Genomic DNA, 21,048 nt, shown 5'->3' on the forward strand with positions numbered 1-21,048 from the left:
CAGTATATGTAGGCAGGGGTATATGTCCCAGGATATGTAGGCAGGGGTATATGTCCCAGTATATGTAGCCAGGGGGATATGTCCCAGTATATGTAACCAGGGGGATATGTCCCAGTATATGTAGCCAGGGGGATATGTCCCAGGATATGTAGGCAGGGGGTATATGTCCCAGTATATGTAGGCAGGGGGTATATTTCCCAGTATATGTAGCCAGGGGGATATGTCCCAGTATATGTAGTCAGGGGTATATGTCCCCAGAAAAAGTAGCCAGGGAGATATGTCCCAGTATATGTAGGCAGGGGTATATGTCCCAGTATATGTAGGCAGGGGGTATATGTCCCAGTATATGTAGGCAGGGGTATATGTCCCAGTATATGTAGCCAGGGGGATATGTCCCAGTATATGTAGCCAGGGGTATATGTCCCCAGAAAAAGTGGTCATGTGTGCCCCAGCAGGAGGGGAGCAGCGCAGAGAAGAGGGAGCGCTATGGGCACTCACCTTAGGGGGCTCTCCCTCCCTCTCTCGCTCTCCCCTCCGGAGTCCGGAATGAAGTGTGCAGCGGCTGGGCAGCGGGCGGAACTTACCTCCTCTCGTCGCACGCGCCGGATGGATTCGCCGCTACTCTGGTCTGATCCAGACCAGAATGCGGCACCAGAACTTCCGGCGCAGGAGCGAGACAAGGTAAGTTCCGCCCGCTGCCCAGCCGCTGCACACTTCATTCCGGAGGGGACAGCGAGGGAGAGAGAGCCCCCTAAGGTGAGGGAAGGGGGGGGGGGGAGACGTCCGCCCTTCCCCACTGTGCCCATAGCTCTCTCTCTTCTCTGTGCTGCTCCCCTCCTTCTGGCTGCACGGGCACGCGGCCAGGGGGGGGGGGGGCAGCGGGCGGCCAGGCTCGGGCAGATGCCCGGTTTTGCTGTATGTGCGGACGCCCATGTTGGTAATATATTTTTTATAGGGCCGAGAGGTCTGGTTTAGCTTGGAAGAGAGCAAATATGAAATGGCTTAATTATTTTCATAAATACAGCTGCTGCCTCCTATAGCTTTTGGAGACAAAGAGCTGGCTCCCTACTGGCATAGCCTCCTCATTTGATACCAACCTTTTGTCTATAGCAGCTATGTGCTAATTGGGGCTGAGGCCAGGTGTGAACTATCCCAGGGTCTTCTTGGAGCACCAGCCTTTTGGTATGTGAATGAAGAGTCCACGTACTACCCATGAAATAGAATATCCATGGCCTAAACAATGCTGAAGGTCAAGAGAGGATAGAGGCTTGCACTACATGGGTACACACCGCAGGTTGCCCATTAAGCTGCGACTGTATCACCTCTGCTCACAGTGAACCACAAACTGACCTAGGCTGCTATCTGTACCCCCACTGTTGGCTGCGCTGTTTTTACACGTGTTAACCCTTTGCTGCAATTAAAGCCAAGAAGTTCATAGAGTGCTCGGATCCTATCTTCAGTTGGCTTTAACAATGCTTCTGTCTCTACGCAATGCAACCTCAGATTGTATTTCAGTTGACAGTCGGTGTATGGTCGATTCTCATGTCATGACCGGAAACGAAGGACAGCAATGAAAACTTGGTGGGGATTCTAATTCTTCCCCACTCTACTCAAAATGTTTGGTTGGACAATTAGGTTCTCCACTTCCAGTTTTCTAGATGAGGAGAACATTAGTAAACCAGGCCTATTGTGTCTAATAGAATTTGTTACTAATGTAAGCCGTACAAGAAATGATTGAATATAGTGAAGATAAATCGCTGTTGATGTTTTTCAGATGGTGTGTTAATACTAATTGGGATGTCGGCATGTCAAGTCTACAGTATTATGGTGTTTCACCAAAAGCATAGTTTCAGCAGAGAAAATCAAAGTGCTGTCTGTAATTCACGGCTGAAGTCTTTAAGCCAGTTGATGTTAAAATCACTACTATTGATTAAACATAATTGATAGAGGACATTTCTGTGTCAAACATTAAAATTGACAGACTCAGGTCAGCTGAAACAATCCATCTGGCTTAGTGTTGAAATAAGCGCTAATCCTGAAAGCCTCTATTGAGAAACAGTCTTCAAATAGTCTTCATTATCATGTTTTGCCCACAGACATGTTTATCATGCCGTCTAATCCTTTCTGGAAACCTGTGTCATACTCTGACGCTTTGCTTACTATGTATAGATTTCTTATTTTAAATTGTGCGTCATTTGTGGATTGACTTTTCATTTCTGTTTTCGCTATATTAGGTTCCACATATACTCATAATAAAGTGGAGAATTTTATGCCCAATTTTAATGACGAAAGTGGGGGTGTAAGTCAGTTGACTATTTTAATTAGAAATATAAGCATAAAAAACTGAACATCCCCCCCCCCCTCCCCTTCCCACATACACGCTCTGCAGAACAGTTTAGGGAAACATAGTGGTATCAGATATAGATACGATGACATCGCTGGCCTGCACTCCCTCTCCTCCTATCTGTCCTCATCTCCCAGTTGGTATCCTTGTGTCTATCTTCATCCCTTGTCACCTTTCATGCGATGCCACATAAGAAGTAATTAGAGAAGACCAGATATAGGACCAATGAACACAGCGCTCAAAAGGCTTCTGCAACAAGCTTGAGGATGGTGTGAGGAAGGGCGTAGCCAGAAACATGTCGTGAATGTAACCTTGCTTGCTCCAAATACAATCTTATTGCAGAAGCCTTTTGAATGCTGTGTTCATTGGTACTATATTCAGTCTACACACGGGCTTGGTCTACCTGCTGGACACTTAGCACCAGCTAGCAGTACAGAGTACTGTTAATATTTACCTGAGGATGCATCTTCATTTTAATTGGAGAAGCAATTAATTTTGATCTCACAATTTAAAGATTACTATACCTAATGCCAATACGCTTCCATCCATGACATGTTTGCCTGTGGTGAGGAGTGAATACGTGTTGTGGTGGACATGATATTATGTATGGGCTACATGGCTATACTTGTTATGGAGTGGACATGGCACTTGTTATGGGAGGGCCATTACTGCTTGTTATGAACTTGGACATGGCAATTCTTGTTAGGAAAGGGACATAACAATGCTTGTTTTTGGGCATATTGCAGTACATAATATTGGTACACATGACAAAGTTTACTCATTCACATTTTATGAACAGTATGTATTTGTCCTCTGAAGCATTATTTAAGCCATTCTTCAATGACAATGCAGTCCATGGTCTGAAAAAAGGACTAGTCAGAATTATCCCTTGCTCAAACAGGCAACAATTTGTACCTGATACAAGCTGGTATATTTGATTCTACCCCCTTACAATCTTACCACTTCTATATGGTCACAAACACTGGTTCGCATGACAGCTTGGGGCCCTGGACTCCCTCACTAGCCGGGGCCCCCACACCATCATGCGATACCCAGAGGAAAGTGCAGGCCTGAACCTTTCACCACCAGGGAATTCACCCCCACTGCCTCTGAACTGAATGCTTTAAATCACAAACACTGGTTCGCACTGCACCCAGGGGCCCCGGACTCTCTCACTGGCCAGGGTCCCCACACCACCATGCGATACCCAGAGGAAAGTGCAGGCGAGCTCTGGACCTCTCACCACCAGGGAATTCACCACCACTGCCTCTGAACTGAATGCTAACTACAACACACACAATTGCTCACTCCCAGCTAAAGCAATTTCCTACCTTTATTTGGGCAGCAGGCACCAGTCAGCCAATCAGGTGTACTGTTATACACCCTTTGCCTGTCGTACCAAATCTAGCAGGAATTGCATAAATTTGGTAGCATTCAGGTGGGAGGCTTCAGTTGAACGTAATCGTAGATTACATTGCTAGCAGGGACACCCCTGGGCAGGTCTCCCACACGGTCCTCTCCCTAACCACTCAACTGTCAACCGCATTCTGGATGCTGCAAAAAAAGAAATTTAAAATCACAAACACTGGTTCACACATGTATATGGTCTAAAAGCTTGTGTATAGAATATTTTTGAAGTATTCTCAGTCAGTCTAGTAAGATTGTACAATAAAGATTGCATAGTGTATAGTTACTTTTACCCTTCTCTGTTACCTTAAAATTGAACAGTAAGATTTCTAATTAAACTGTTTAGTTAACCACTATGGAATGAAATGTGGGTATTTTGGTGTTCAGAACCACCGTACTATCACCACACACGGTTATTGAGTGCCATACCTGCATTATGCTTACACACAGAGTGTGAGACATTGCTACTCAATTTGCATAGCTGGATTAATGCAGTTGTTAGAACACGCTGTGATGCTCCTGTCCTCCTATCTATTAATAGACAACTACCACAAAAATACATGTGTGTGCATACATATAACAAGTATATTTATCCCAAAGTAAAGTGCACAATACATTTTTTCGTAGGTTGCTGTCTCTTAAAAAGCTGCACAAAATCGGACACTTTTTTTGACAAGTTCATCGCCTTTTGAAGGATTTTCAATAATTCCTTTATTTTTCATAAAAACGTTCAGTGGAATAGTCCTCTACAAGTGTACATGCAAAAAAGACACCCACATTTCCTCTAGTAGAGTACTAGTAAATTTACTGATATTCTACTATCGTGCAGTGCAAATCCTCATGGTATCATTTACCAATATTTTACTACAGCTAAACCTAAGCCTATTGTTGCACAGAACCTTCACTCTACTACCGATGCCTAATGACACCCCCTGCAACATAGGCAAATTCAGGAGGGGGGGAATTACAGTTGCCCAGAACCCCCCCTCAGACCAGGGCCGGTGCTGTGTCTGGGGACAGGCACAGGTTGAGACACAAGAGTATTTGCAGGCATCCTGCAGCTCACAGCACTGCCTCCTTTATTTCCCTGCTACAGTTGACTTTGGATGGAGCAGCAGCTTGTGTACAGAGCATGGAGCAGCTCTGGGGAAGTTAACAGAGTCAGGTATGAGCACAGCCCTGTGCCTTGCTGTGCGAATGTGTCACTTTCCCCTTCTTTAGCAATGTCGGCTGTCCTCATTATTATCTGTATCCTGATCTATCCCATTGTTGGTCGGTCAGACGGGAAATTGCATTATGTGTACCCAGCATTATATCCTACCATATTATTATAATGTATTGTGCGGGGCTGAAGGAGACCTCTCAGGAATCCCCCCCCCCCCTAAAAATCCTCGGTTTGCCCCTGTGAAAATGCCTAACCATCCTCACAGCTGATGCCTAGCCCCCCCCCCTCCTATGCTTAACTTTAACCACCCCACCACCACCACCAACGCCTATTCTTAAACCCCACCCCACACATAACATTAAAAGACCCCCCCAGTGATTTCTAACCTTAAACCACTCCCCCTCATGACAACTAAAATGACAAAGACTAAAAGAGGGTCCAGAGGACGTGGGAAAAGACGTTCTTCACTGCAGAACCAAAATAACCCTGTGACAAAATCTACAGAGTACACCCAGGCAACAACCCTAATAGCTCCAGCACAATCCAGCAGAGATGACAGCCACACATCTGGAGACTGTTCTGTTACTGTTGATACAGTTGACCATGACATCTTGATAAACAGGCTACAGGAATACTGTACCACTTAAGTATGGGGTGCCCCAGGGCTCAATCCTCTCTCCCCTACTTTTCACAATTTACATGTTGCCGCTTGGAAAACGAATCCAAAAACATGGCCTGACATACCACTGCTATGCGGACGACACCCAACTATATCTTTCCTTCAAGCCTGGTGTGACAGACCCAACTCTAACTATAAACGCCTGCTTACGTGAACTACAGCAATGGATGAATGACAACTGGCTGAAACTAAATGCAGACAAAACTAAAGTCCTTCTATTCGGAGGGCAGCGCATGACAACAAAACAGCTTAACTTGCAGTCTTCACCACTGGGAATAAGAGGCACGGATCTACGCAGCTCCAATCATGTGTGTAGCCTAGGAGTTCTAATTGATGGGGATTTAAACTTCAGAACTCACATCTCTGCTGTGGTGAAATCATCCTATTTTCACCTTAAGAACATCGCAAAAATCAAGCACCTCATCCCCCCAGAAGATCTACCAACTTTAGTTCATGCCTTCATTACCTCCCGACTGGACTACTGCAATGCTCTTTACTCTGGCCTTCCAGAAAAGGACTTGTACCGCCTACAGCTGATACAGAGTACGGCTGCCAGACTGCTAACCAACCAACCCTGTCACTGCCACATAATGCCAGTCTTGCACTCCCTTCACTGTTCTAATAATCTAGTCATACCCAGAGTGCACTTGGAAACTTTTGGTCCCAGAGCATTCTGTCATTCTGCCCCTACATTTTGAAACTCCTTACCTCAACAGATCAGGACAGCTCCATCCCTGGACGTGTTTAAATCCAGACTGAAACACCACCTGCTCAGTTTGGCATTTGCATAAATATAACTTTTGTGTGAATACTTCAACCTACTACCAAATACTGAATCTGAGAGAGCTTAAGCTCTTTGAGTCCTATGGGAGAAAAGCGCAATAGAAATGTTATTGTATAGTATTGTATTATTGTAACTAACCTTAACACCCTACCTGCATGAGGGGGGCAGGGCCGTGGGGAGGAATATGTACCTGTCCTGATGTCTTTCGGGCAGATGTGATGCTCCACCCCCCTCAGCAGTGCGGTGGTGGCCATTTTTTTCGAAGACTGCCGAAGGTCTTAGGAAACATCCGTCTGCGTGGCCGTGGCACGTCCATAGGCGAGCCGCCGCCACTTAGGTGGGCATACACTGAGCCCTGGTGGTGATTTGATAAAGGAATCTCCAGGGCCTCTTTTGATTGGGAGGTGGATCTCTCACCTGCCTAAAGAGAAGACGTCAAGAGAGGTGAGTATTTAACCCCACAACCCCCACAATCCTCAATCATTCAGACAGCCTGTTATTACATTATTATTAATATTTGGCCTCAAGAACTCTTTAAAGGGGAACTGAAGTACGAGGTATATGGAGGCTGCCATATTTATTTCCTTTTAATCAATACCAGTTGCCTGGCAGCCCTGCTGGTCTATTTCTCTACAGTAGTATCTGAATAAAACCAGAAACAAGCATGCAGCTAGTCCTGTCAGATCTGACTTTAAAGTCTGAAACACCTGACCTGCTGCATGCTTGTTCAGGGGCTATGGCTAATAGTATTAGAGGCAGAGGATCATTAGGGCTGCCAGGTAACTGGTATTGCTTAAAAGGAAATAAACATGGCAGCCTCCATATACCTCTCTATTCAGTTCTTCTTTAAGTGACAGCAACATATGAAAAAAGTAATTTATAGTTCATTTTACTCTGGGACAAATGTACATGTGTATGTATGCATACACATGTATTTTAAATTTTTTTTGCAGTAATGGTCCTTTAATACCCGATGGCAACAGTGTACAGCTGGTTTCCATATTTTCATGCAGCAAAACAAATTAGCTGAAGTCTTGAAGAGTATAAGCTCAACCTAAGGGATTGACTTCCCTTTAGTTTTGGCTCTAAAGTTCACAGAACTGATGCAATGGTTGGTAGTAGACTGAGATTATGCATTGCAGCTAACATAGTAACAGCTGATTTGTATAACAGGAATGGTTGATACACCAGTTACTTGAGAAATCTCTGATTATAAATCTAAAGAAAAAAATTGTGAAATACAAAGCTTTATATCTGAAATTAGCAATAGTTTTATGTATCTACTGCATTACTTAATAAACTTAATGGGCATATTTGTATTGAAAAACTGAAAAGCCAGGTAAATTCTCCTGTCATCAAAGTCGTTTACCAGTTTTATTGTTGTGGGACAGACTGCTGATTTGCAGAGAAATATATGACTCCCTTTCCTGTAAAACCAGATTTTCCTAGAAAAAACAGTCACATGCTCTGTCACATGGGCCCTATAATACGACAGCTTTATATTTTCATGCCTGCATGTATTTGCACCTGCATGACAGTAATTAGCCATGGCACATCACAATCAGCTGAGCTTGCACATTATGCTTATTGCATTTTTTCTATAAAGTAGATTAAGATTTATAGAGTTTATTAAAAATGGGGAAATGCAGAAGGTCATTGCAAAGTCAGCAATGCTATCTTCCATATGATGTTGTTTAATATTCAGTTATTACTGCTTGGATACTGACGTAGGTTCACATGGAATACAAAATACATTGATTTTGTTCTGAAGTGTAGAGCAATATAGTTGTTAGAGCAGCCATCTACTATACTGTCTATACTAATAAAGTGATGGACACAACACCATTGCCTTAATCTAGTATTGTATGGATTACAATTGGATTAAACTCCCTAAACTAAAATTGATGGAGCTTCTATTAAGTATATGAAAGAACATTTGAATGCATTCCCTGTGTGTAATAATGTTTACTTTGAAGGCAGAGAGCAGTAAAAAAAGTTCATACTACTCTGCATATCTCTGCTAATCTGCAAATGTAATCATTGCCGGATAGAAGCTCTCTGCCTGTTCTCTTCACTCTGCTCCCCCTCCCTCCTCTCCTGAAGTGGGATAAAGGGAAAAGAGATGCCCAGAGAAGATAAAATGCGTTACAAACAAATAAAAGGAAAAAAGTGAGGTGACGTACCTCAATGAAGACAAATTCACGTGTTAATAGAATTTTATTGCACTAGCAACGCATTTTGTGGTGGCATACCCACTTCCTCAGGCTAAATAGCAGTGCCTAATAGTGCTTGCAGCCACAAATAAGGTGCCTCATTTGTGGCTACAAGCACTATTAGTCACTGCCATTTGGCCTGTGGAAGTGGGTATGCACACATGAAACATGTTGCTCGTGCAATAAAATTCTAGTAATACAGGAATTTGTCTTCATTGAAGTACGTCACCTCACTTTTTTTCATTTTATTTGATTTTAACCCATTTTATCTTCTCTGGGCCTTTATCATGTGCCTTCACCCTCCTTTTGGAGGGGGATCAACCCTCTTTGACCAATTTCGGTCATTTGAGGTTTGCTTTTTATCAAGAGTACGACCATCACCAGCTCCGTCTGGTCACCCGAGTGCAGTTGGGGTTGTACATCTCCACCTGCTTCTAGTGGCCGATTTCCCTTCTGCAACCCACCTTTGTGAGTATAATTTATCTGCATATTTTACACACTTCTGGTACTGTGACATACTGCACCATTTGGGCTCCTGTTGTCTCTGTGTTTTCTTTCTGCAGGGTGCAATTTGTATTATCCTTGCGTTTTTTCTCCTCATGAAGTGACCTAGACTTTGCCATGGTGATGTGTTTATTCACCAGAGGAGGGAGGGGTTTCAGAGTGAAAAGGGCCAGACAGAGAGCTTATACTGACTGGCAATTATTACATTGGTGATTAGCAGAGACAAGCAGAGCAGTATAAACTTTTTATGTTTTTTGCATGAAAAATAAATGTTTTTACAAACATGGAATGCTTTCAAATGTTCTTTTATGTACCTAAGAGTAGTTACTTAAATATTAGTTTGAGTTTAATCCCTCATTGAAGGAAGCTTGAGGTGAGTGATATGGAGGCTGCCATGTTGTTTTCTGTTTTAACAATACCAGTTGCCGGGCAGTCTTTTCGATTTTTCTGACATTAGCACTGAATTACACACCTTACACATGCATGTGGCTAATCTAGTCAGACTTAAGTCGAAGCACCTGATCTGCATGCTTGCTCAGGGTGTATAGCTAAAAGTATTAGAGACAAAAGATTAAAAGGACAGCCAGGTGACTTGTATTTTTTGTTTTCTAAGTTTTAATTGAAAATGTTTCATTTTTAAAAGTTGACAACAGTACATCAAATAAATCAATTTAAGGGAAAAAGGGGGGGGGGGGGTGAGGTAGGGCTAAAAGCATTATGGATGCTAACATATGCATACAATATTATGAGAAGGACAGCAAAAGTAACAATCAACAGTATAGGGTTATGTAACAACCGGGTGGTTATTATACACAGTAGTCTAAAGTGTGCCCACAGAGGACTGACCCAGCTATCTGGGGCATTTCGAAAGGTGTATTAGGGAAAGGGAAGGTCCAAGTATACGTTGGACTAGCTAGAATCCAGTCCTGTGAGCCTGTCGTCCAGCGATGGGCAGGCTGAGCAGAAAAGGGCTGTGACTGTTTTCTTGTCCAGAAAAAAAGGAAAAAGAGAGAAGAATATAAATAAGGAAAGAAGAGGAGAAACCGATTAGAAAAACAGGTGAGCAAAGGAAAAAGTAAAAGAGAAGAAGAGAGAAAAGGACAGGGGAGTCCACCCTACAGCCATTAATCCTCCAAGGTAGGATGCTAAAATCGAATTCAGGGATCCCAAATCTTTTCAAACTTTTTGTTGGTATCCTTAAGAATACTGGTTAATTTTTCATTAACCGTAAATGAATTTACTCTAGATCTCACTTCACCAATTGTAACAGAGGGTTTTTTTTCCAGTTCCATGCTATTGTCATAGTTGCTGCTGAGAGAACCATAGAAGCAAACTTATTGTGCTGCAGTCAGTGATCTTATTTTCTCGTACAATAAAGCCTGCCAAGGATTTCTAAGGATGGGCTTTTGGAAGAGGGAGGATAATTGTAGTATAGGCACCAAAACCTATTAAGTTACAGGCAAGTCCACCAAATGTGTAACATGTCTCCAGGGAGCCTGCATCCTCGGAAGCAGAAGGGATTAGCAAAGGGGAATACCTTGGCTACACAAGCTGGGACTACATACCAATGGGTCATGATTTTATAGGCAGCTTCCACTGTATGTTATTTACAGGAGCAGCTAGAGACCCTGTAACTTGCATTTTTTAAAAGAAAACCAACATAGCAGCCTCTATATCACTTTTACCTCAGATTCCCTTTGAAAAAATCGTAATATACAGAAAGTATCTTGATTAGGAATGAGTGAGGACATCCTGAGGTGTGTGGGAGGCGAGAGTGAGATATGTGAGGGTTAACTTACCTAGCTACTGCCTGCTCTGAAGGCAGAAGTGTTAGGAGATGGAACACAGCATGGAACACATCGAAAAGCAGGCTGGGTGGCTCGATGAGTTAACCCTGCATACCTTGTTTTCACCTCCTGCACACTGCAGGACGTTCCTCACCAGCTAAGCTACACTGCCCTACACTGCACTCACTACACTAACCCCAACTGCTACACCAGCTAAGCTACACTGTGCTACACTACCACTTCATTTTATGCTCTCACCCGATCCAGCCGCCCGCTCCTCCCCCCTTTGCTCCAGTCCTGCCTCTGTACACGTACTCCTCTTCTCCTTTGCAGCTGCTGATATACAGCGAGGGAGTGAGGAACATGGATCTGGTAAGTTCTTCCCTGCAATTGACTATGGCATTTTTTACTGTATAGTCACACTATAAGACCCCCCCTCCAATTTTTGGGGAAGCAAAAGTGCGTCTTGTAGTCAGAAAAATGTGGTATCTGCACAGTTTTGGCTTTCTGTGTTGTATGGACAATAACTCAGCCTTATCACATTACTTTTTTATTGTTTGGAGAGCGGGCATATGACCCAGAAAGGTGGAAAGCAGTAATAGCAGGCAGGAGAGTCACATGAATGGCTATGCAGAATAGCAGGGGTGTCAGGTATGCAAGAATGAGTAAACTTGCAGATCCTTTGATGCAGGTGACCAGTTCAAATATTATGTAATTGGGCATTGTGTTTAGATCATCCTTAAGGGGCCCATACACTCAGCCGATTGATTTGCGGCCGATTTCTAACGATTTCAATCGATCTGACATGTTGGAAAATTTAGTTGAAAATTTTAGAAAATCTTTTGAGATTGCTTATCATTTTGCATTGGACCTAATGGAAATCTGATGGCAAAAAAATGCCATCAGATCGATTTTCAATAGATTTCATACTGAAATCTATTTGAAATCTGTTCCTAGTAGAAAATATTCCTAAATCAGAGATCTATCTGATGATCTATCTGCTGCTAATCTAACGAGTGTATGGCCACCTTTATTTCCACTTCGTTAAAAATTGTTTCACTGATGAGAATAAGTATCTTTTTGACACGTTATTTTTATGCAGTTTTTTATGAGTACTTAATACTGTTCTAGTGGCGGATGTTATACTTTTACAGCTTGAAAAAGGGTAGATGACCCGAAACAGCGGAGCTGTCGCTGTCCTGCTATACACCATGCTGTTTCCTTTTAATCTTTGATATGGAATAAAGAGCTATTTTATACAGAGAAGGTGCTGACTCATTCGGGATTGCTTAATACTCCCTGCCACACCCAATCAGGACAGCCCCATCCCTGGAAGCATTTAAGTCTAAACTGAAAACCTACCTTTTCAGTCTGGCATTCATGAACATCTGACTATCTCCTCTGTAACACAACCCAGCCTGAAACCCTGTATTAATCTGATACACAGCTATGCGCTTTGAGTCCTATGGGAGAAAAGCGCTTTACAAATGTTATTGTATTGTATTATTGTATTGTATTGTATACTGTTCTACACATGAACACATAAACACATGAACACAGGCATATACATAAATTTGTGTTAGAGAAAAAAATGTAGCACCGGGAGAAATTCTGCAACGCACACAATTGCAGGAGTGCATCCCACAGCATCGCCTCTCTTTCTAACCTCTATATTTAGCCGTATTCAGCATCATCATAGTAAAACCTGCGTTGAAACAAAAGCATTTCATGCACAGGATAAAACTACCACCAGGTCTTTACTTCCAAACAAACAGCTTCTTTTCATAAAGACCATCCTAATAGTGTGATAAATATCTGGATATTTTTCCTATATGACACCTTTGCAGCAAAGGATGCTCTCGGCTGGCGTCTCTTATTGTGCTGTGTGGGAGAGTCCCTGCAGAATTATTAGGTGTAAGTGCTATAGAATCATTACATTGCTGCAGAGTGACTTTAGTTACAGAGCCGGCCACTTGTCACTTGCAGTGGCTTTGCGTGCAGTCACCTTACACTCTCCTATTCTCACAGGAAGGGTTAAACTCTTCGTTGGCGACATTTTCTCTTTCCCATTCAGCAAAACAAAAAAAGTCAGAAGCTGGGACTGTACTGACAGGCAGTAAATTTATATGAATCGTATCTTCATTTCCTGCAGGTGCTTTGGGGAAACGGACGCGGTTTCAGGAAAACGACTTGGCTCAACTTGTTCTAGATGTGCAAAGGGAAGGGGATTCCGTCTTACGCAACGGACTGACGCCCGCTCCAACCCCTGTGGAGAACTTGCCCAAGGTAAGGGGAAAAATGATCTCAGCAACGTTTCCATCTTCATTAACCCTTTCATCACCACACTCATTTATGCAGATATCTGTGCCGTGTTCTCATGTTTTATTAGATCTCCTCCATGACCTAATCATTATTAATGAAATGCAGAATGCAAGGTGATTGTGGACCAGCGAGGATGTACAAAAGCAGCAACCCAGAGCAGCCAATCAGAATGCCTGTTTCATCCATTAAAGCTTTTAAAACCGTTATAATGCTTGCACACTAGCTGTATTAACCAGTCTTTGAATATGATGCGGTGTATGTTTTATTTGTATTGCATTTTGCATCCAGGAAACACATAGGTTTATTCCAGTAGAGTTGTATTTTGTAGCGGAAAGCAGGGCATGATCTCATGTAAGCAGAAAAGAGATAACGCACATAATGTCATTTAAATATATGCTGCAATAAAAAGGCATTTAAGAAGCAATCAGGCGGTATATAGGTTTTCTAGTTTCTGTTAATGTTTAACAATAACTTAACCGTAAAGGATAAGAGGAGCCTCCAACTCTGTGAGGGAGTTAAAAACCTCTTTGCCCAGAAGCCAGAAATTTATATGCATGTTCACTTCCGAGGGGGAAGAGAAGATATTAATACTATAAATTATTTAGTGCCTCCTTACACGTTACATAGGATTTCATAAAACACCGCATAATTTGCTTTACTGTCTTAAAGGAAATTAGTGTTTTCTTATTAAATGCACCAACCAGGGAGTGAGATGAAGACAGGTTAGGGATCATGAACAGCACTTGTTTTCAGCTGGAAATCAGCGCTGGGTGCTTAACTTTATTACAGTCGGAAGAATTTAACAGGTTATTCCACTGATTAATAATAAACCTTATTTTCCTGTGCTGCCTTAATATTAAAGCAAAATAACTTTGTCTGTAATAATTATGCTGATTAAACTAAGCTGCAGGATATCGCTGTATATGTTGGGCATATTTTCTCCCCGGACATGTGTGGCCTGAAAAGCAGCATTAGTGCACCAGTTTAAGCATAGCTTGTGAAAGTTTGCCTGTAAAGTCGTATCTTACTGAGCATTTTATCCAGAATTCACTTTCCTAAGGGTAAAAGGAAATCCACTTTTATCATGCATGTGCTGGATCTGTCCAATGACTGCATTTGGAAGACTGTGGCACGTGTCAGCAGCATGAAAGTTAATGTAGTCTGAGGTCCTTCTTGGGGACACTTCTACTTGTAATTTTGATGCACAGCAAAATAAATCTATGTGATTTCCTCAAATGAAATTGGCCTCAACCATTTAGCAACCACTTTATTTAGAGGCTTGCAAGTGTTACAGGCCATTTATTTTAGCACATTTTTTATTTCTTATTTGTTACATTTACTTGCTACTAATTAGTACTGCTGTATTGTGTATTTATGGCCACTTTTCACTAGGGGGCTGTGTAAGACAATAACAGAGAACTTCTTCTTTCAGTGTCTATTTTCTGTTAGCTGGGAGAGATCAAAACATTCTAAGAATTTACAGCATGACAAGTTCTCCCAAATAAGGTCAAAAGCAGAACATTTATCTTAAAGTGTACCTGAGATGAGCCCCTTAAAAAAAATGTATACATACCTTGGGCTTGGGCTTCCTCCAGCCCCCTCCAGCCTGATTGCTCCCTTGTTGTCCTCTGTCACCTTCTCCTTCTCCCACAACTGGCCCAGAAAAATCCTCCAGTCAGGGCCAGCCGCATGCGCCACATGTGCAATCTGGCCACGCACACTCCCATCTCGCTCCCATCGCCAGGAGCATTCTGCACCTGCGCAGTACTACTGCGCAGGCACAGAACACTCCAGGCTAAGTGAACGCAGTGGGTGCCCTCGTGCAGCAAGGCCACGCATGTGCAGTTGGCCCAAGATATGAGGACTGTCTGGGACCAATTGCGGAAGAACAAGGAGTCAAAAGAGGACGGCGTGGGAGCGATTAGGCCGGAGGGCGCTGGCGGAAGCCCCAGGTATATATGTTTTTATGCTCTGGCCTCATCTCAGGGTCACTTTAAACGAGCAATGTATGGATCAAGAGAGAGGGGAAAAAGAGGTGTGTGTACACAATGCTTCTCAAGCCTAATTTTTTTTAAATTTACAAAATCTATCTTTATTAATGTCAATATCAAAAAGCATAATCTATTTGATAGAAACAATGATACCATGTGAGACGGCCCCTCATGCCCAGCCACACTCTCATCCAACCACACCTAATTGGGATTACCTAACATGATCAGGGATCCTGTGTAAAAAGTATACCACTTTAAAAAAGATAGCTCTATTGAAGCTGCTAATGGGCTAAACTGTCCCAAAAAGCAAGACGTTCTTGGCAAACCCGGTACAGCTTGCCACTGTTGACAGCATCAGTAGACAAGGGCTATCTCTGCTTTTGTATATTCTGTCATATTACTTTACAGAGGAGTAAAACATATCTTCAGTATCTCGTGAAAGTGCATACAAAATACATGTGTGGAGTCATCCTTGTGAAGGGAACACAGCCATAGCTATTGTTTGCACTTAGGAACTCTTTTGCAAACAATAGCTATGGCTGTGTTCCATTCACAAGGAGTACTTCACACATGAATTTTGTATGTATTTTACATGAGATACTGAAGATTTGTTTTACTCTCCTGTAAAGTAATATGAAAGAATATACAGAGGCAGAGATAGCCCTTGTCTACTGATGCTGTCAGCAGTGGCAAGCTGTACCAGGTTTGCCATGAAAGTCTTTCTTTTGGGAACCTTTTCTGCCATCCACAGGTTTCCTCTTTGATTCCCAATATCATTCCAAAAATATGTAACACGTGATCCATCTTTGTGCGGCTTACAGCTGTTTTCTTTCAGCGCCCCCCTGGTATAATAGTGGCTGTGCAAGCAGGAATCGGAGACAAGCAGGAAAAGTGAAGGAACCCATACTGCAAATCGAGACTAAGGATATAAAAAATATAATTTCTTATATTGGATTTTAGCTAAGCCATTTCATTGAGGATATTCAGAATTTACTAGTTGCCTGGCAGTCCTGCTGATCCTCTGCCTCTAATACTTTTAGCCATAGACCCTGAACAAGCATGCAGCAGATCAGGTGTTTTTTTTTCAAATCCAACAAGATTAGCTGCGTACTTGTTTCTCACATATGCACACAGTAAGGCTCCTTTCCGATTGGGGGCTAAGGGGAAGGTAATTCACTACCTGTCAGCTGCTCTCGTGCACCGGCCTGGCACTGGAAAGGTGGTCCCTCCATCTGAGCTTGACTGTACTTAGAAGTGACAAGTTAGAGTTTTTTGACACAGAATAACACCACTGGGTGTCTAATGATGACACTTGTAGTATTGCCAAACGCTTGCAAAGGCATTTGTGGCCGACAGACGGGATTATGAACTACCTGACAAGCCGACAGGTCAGCCATTCATGGGACATGGACCTCTGGAGTGTAGAGCTGATCTCGATTATCATTTTTTTCCGAATTTGTTTGCATCATTATTTGCAATTTTTGGAGAGTCCAATCATTTGATGCACTGTTGACAGGAAATGAGTAGTGTTGGTGTTCAAATTCGGGACACCAATACTACTTCATTAGCGGCTCTATAGTGTACTGGTTAAGGGCTCTGTCTTCAACATGGGAGACCATGGTTCGAATCTTGGGTCAGTACCTATTCAGTAAGGAGTTTAAGGCAAGACTCCTTAACACTGCAGGGTGGCCTCTTGAGCGCATCCCAGTGGCTGCAGCTCTTGAGTCTGAGAGGCGGATAGCGCTATACAAATGTTCGGATTCATTCCAAAACCCCAATTATGTTGAACACTGCCCTTCAGCACCCAAGCTAGTGGACAGTCATGGGGTTGCGGCCCATGGTGCTCTTCGTGTGACTCTAATGCTTCCTTCTTCCAAGCCGAAAGGAGAAATTATCGAAATCATATGAATTTGGGTATGAACTGCACTTGAGTGACCTTCCCATGATCCTTTCCATTAGCTTGGGTTCTGAAGTGTGGTGTTTGTCATCATTTAGGTTTCTGAGTACAGGATCCCGAATTCAAACAGCAACACTAGAAATTAGTATCAACTTTGGTTTACAAAGCTAATGGTGTATTAAAGTCACTAATGGTGCCCACTAATGATACAATCTTTTTTGTCCAATCTTACCAAATCTATATAATAGACAGGTAAACAGAGTGACTTTACTTTGAATGGATGTGTCAGGTAGTCCCTCATATTAAACAGAAGAGGTAAGACTGAATAGAAAAGATATACAGTGGCTTGCAAAAGTATCCGGCCCGCTTGAAGTTTTTCACATTTTGTCACATTACTGCCACAGACATGAATCCATTTTATTGGAATTCCACATGAAAGACCAATACAAAGTGGTGTACACGAGAGAAGTGGAACAAAAATCATACATGATTCCAAACATTTTTTACAAATAAATAAATGCAAAGTGGGGTGTGCGTAATTATTCAGCCCCCCTGAGTCAATACTTTGTAGAACTACCTTTTGCTGCAATTACAGCTGCCAGTCTTTTAGGGTATGTCTCTACCAGCTTTGCACATCTAGCGACTGAAATCCTTGGCCATTCTTCTTTGCAAAAGAGCTCTAGCTCAGTCAAATTAGATGGACAGCCTTTGTGAACAGCAATTTTCAGATCTTGCCACAGATTCTCGATTGGTTTTAGATCTGGACTTTGACTGGGCCATTCTAAAACTTGGATATGTTTTGTTTTAAACCATTCCATTGTTTCCCTGGCTTTATGTTTAGGGTCGTTGTCCTGCTGGAAGGTGAACCTCCACCCCAGTATTTTGTAGACTCCAGGTCTTCTTCTAAGTTTGCCCAGTATTTGGCTCCATCCATCTTCCCATCAACTCTGACCAGCTTCCCTGTCCCTGCTGAAGAGAAGCACCCCCAGAGCATGATGCTGCCACCACCATATTTGACAGTGGGGATGGTATGTTCAGAGTGATGTGCAGTGTTAGTTTTCCGCCACACATAGCGTTTTGCATTTTGGCCAAAACGTTCCATTTTGGTCTCATCTGACCAGAGCACCTTCTTCCACATGTTTGGTGTGTCCCCCACATGGCTTGGGGCAAGCTGCAAACGGGACTTCTTATGCTTTTCTGTTAACAATGGCTTTCTTCTTGCCACTCTTCCATAAAGGCCAACTTTGTGCAGTGCACGACTAATAGTTGTCCTATGGACAGATTCCCCCACCTGAGCTGTAGATCTCTGCAGCTCGTCCAGAGTCACCATGGGCCTCTTGATTGCATTTCTGATCCGCGCTCTCCTTATTAGGCCTGTGAGTTTAGGTGGACGGCCTTGTCTTGGTAGGTTTACAGTTGTGCCATACTCCTTCCATTTCTGAATGATCGCTTGAACAGTGCTCTGTGGGATGGTCAAGGCTTTGGAAATCTTTTTCTAGCCTAAGCCTGCTTTAAATTTCTCAATAACTTTATCCCTGACCTGTCTAATGTGTTCTTTGGACTTCATGGTGTTGTTGCTCCCAATATTTTCTTAGACAACCTCTGAGGCCGTCACAGAGCAGCTGTATTTGTACTGGCATTAGATTACACACAGGTGCACTCTATTTAGTCATTAGCACTCATCAGGCAATGTCTATGGGCAACTGACTGCACTCAGACCAAAAGGGGCTGAATAATTAAGCACATCCCACTTTGCAGTTATTTATTTGTAAAAAATGTTTGGAATCATGTATGATTTTTGTTCCACTTCTCATGTGTACACCACTTTGTATTGGTCTTTCATGTGAAATTCCAATAAAATTGATTCATGTTTGTGGCAGTAATGTGACAAAATGTGGAAAACTTCAAGCGGGCCGAATACTTTTGCAAGCCACTGCATTGGATTATATAATATTCTATGATAATATATATTATTAGTGGGCACCTTAAGCCTGCAGTTTTTGGCAATATCACTGTATAGAGGCATTGCTAAGCTCCCAACTAAACATCATGTACCATTCTATGGAGAAGGGAGAGGGCAGTCACGGGGATCAGGGAACTGCCATCCCACAGCATCTATAAGTGAGGTTATTGACAGTGGGGTATTCCAGTAAACACTTTCGATATCTGGCCAAAACTGTTATGAATGGTTGTTTCCCCCAAGGAAAATCTAAAGTTGGTATGTAGGTTTACTTGTTGAGGATGAGCCAGCATTTATGATGATGAGGAAGTACAGTGTAACCTTGGATTGCAAGTCATTTGGGTTAAGAGCACTTTGCAAGACAAGCAAACACTTGTATGAAATGATGACTTGATATGCAAGCAACGTCTTGATATACAAGCACAGAACATAAACTGTAAAGCTGGCCATACACTAGCCCGATTTACCGCCGTTTCGACAGCAGATTCGATCACTGGGATCGAATCTGCTGCCAATCGTTCGCGTTACATGCCGAATTTCGATTCATTTCGTCCGATCCCGTCGATCGCGCCGTGCGGAAAATCACCGTCGATCGCCCGCGGGTGAAGAGCGCATCGCTAGCGGCGTTCGAGTGCCCGACGACCGACGCAATAGAGCCCGCATACATTACCTGCTCCGCCGGCGCGACTGCCCCCGCTCGTCTCCGCTCTTCTCCGCTCTGGTCTCCGGCATGCCTTCACTTATTCCTGCCCGGCAGGAAGTTTAAACAGTAGAGGGCGCTCTACTGTTTAAACTTCCTGCCGGGCAGGAAGAAGTGAGGCATGCTGGAGCCGGAGACCAGAGCGGAGACGGAGAAGAGCGGAGAGAGACCCGGGAGTCGCGCCGGCGGAGCAGGTAATGTATGCGGTGGGGGGGGGGGGGGGGGGGGGAGTGGCAGCAGCAGCACCACCCTGAAATCGGTTCACAATCTGTTTGCAGTAAAGGTAGCCATACGATCCCTCTCTGATCAGAATCGATCAGATAGGGATCTGTCTGTTGGTCGAATCTGATGGCAAATCGACCAGTGTATGGCCACCTTAAGTGTGTCACATTATCACAACTGAGCCGATGGTTCTTCACCCTTTGACACTGCAGGATTGTACTTATTCTGAGTGTAGGGACTGTACAATGTCACATTTCCATTAAACCCTCAAAAGGAGGCAAAAGCAACTGTCATTTGATAAGGTCCTTGTTAAAGCCGCACACGCAAGGCTTATGTGAGCCAAGGCATAGTGAAGGCTGTATGCATGGACTCAAACAGCTAACTGCTGACTTGTGAAATCCCATCATATGAACAATAACAATATCCAGCCTGTCTGCATTAATTATCTGAGATCATTTTTAGGCTTTCCGTGAAGAAAGATTAACAAGTACAGCTATCTTTTACACATTAGCAGTCCTCTGAGGCACATGTATTTCCATGTCAGTGAAATATTCACTGGTCCGCTGTCGGCATCACATAGTACTTAATTCAATGATTGCAATCAGGTCACTATTTATATATTTTGTCATAATTAAGATTTCTTTTCCCCTTGACAGAACCAGGAGTTGCAGGATGACACTGTTCTTAATCAACTCAAGTTAGCTGATCCCGATCAGTTCCAGATGCCGGACCTATGTGCTGAGGAGCTGGCTCTTATTCTTGGAGTGTGGTAGGTGGCGAATTGGATTTTTTTTTTTTTTTTTAGAATACTAAACATTTTTATTTTAGAATATTCAATAATTAAAATACCTATAAAGTAACTTCCCCTTCTAGACTCTCTATACACTAGCTGATTAGAAAGTGATCCTATTCAAAGCAAAACTTTAGGCTAACACTTTTTACTCAGAGTCCACGTCACACCTGTCATACACCTTGATACTTGCATAAAAAGGGAGACACCGAGAGCGCGATATAGTGTAGTATGTACTGGAATTGTGGAAAAAGAAAGGGTAAGTATAATGTTCTACTCATAA

At 42.9% G+C, this 21,048-nt stretch overlaps 1 protein-coding gene across 3 annotated transcripts in view; it reads left to right on the plus strand.

The window, feature by feature from the left end:
* The window catches only part of TTC27 (tetratricopeptide repeat domain 27), a 564,428-nt gene that overhangs the window by 231,295 nt on the left and 312,085 nt on the right, over nucleotides 1-21,048 (plus strand). For all 3 annotated transcript variants that reach the window (XM_068232111.1, XM_068232110.1, XM_068232112.1), the window contains 2 exons: nucleotides 13,036-13,169; nucleotides 20,632-20,744. In XM_068232111.1, coding sequence (XP_068088212.1) covers nucleotides 13,036-13,169; nucleotides 20,632-20,744 — 247 coding nt within the window. The remainder of the gene's footprint in view (nucleotides 1-13,035; nucleotides 13,170-20,631; nucleotides 20,745-21,048) is intronic.

Source organism: Hyperolius riggenbachi, chromosome 4 (assembly GCF_040937935.1).
Source record: "Hyperolius riggenbachi isolate aHypRig1 chromosome 4, aHypRig1.pri, whole genome shotgun sequence".
Taxonomy (NCBI): Eukaryota; Metazoa; Chordata; class Amphibia; order Anura; family Hyperoliidae; genus Hyperolius; species Hyperolius riggenbachi.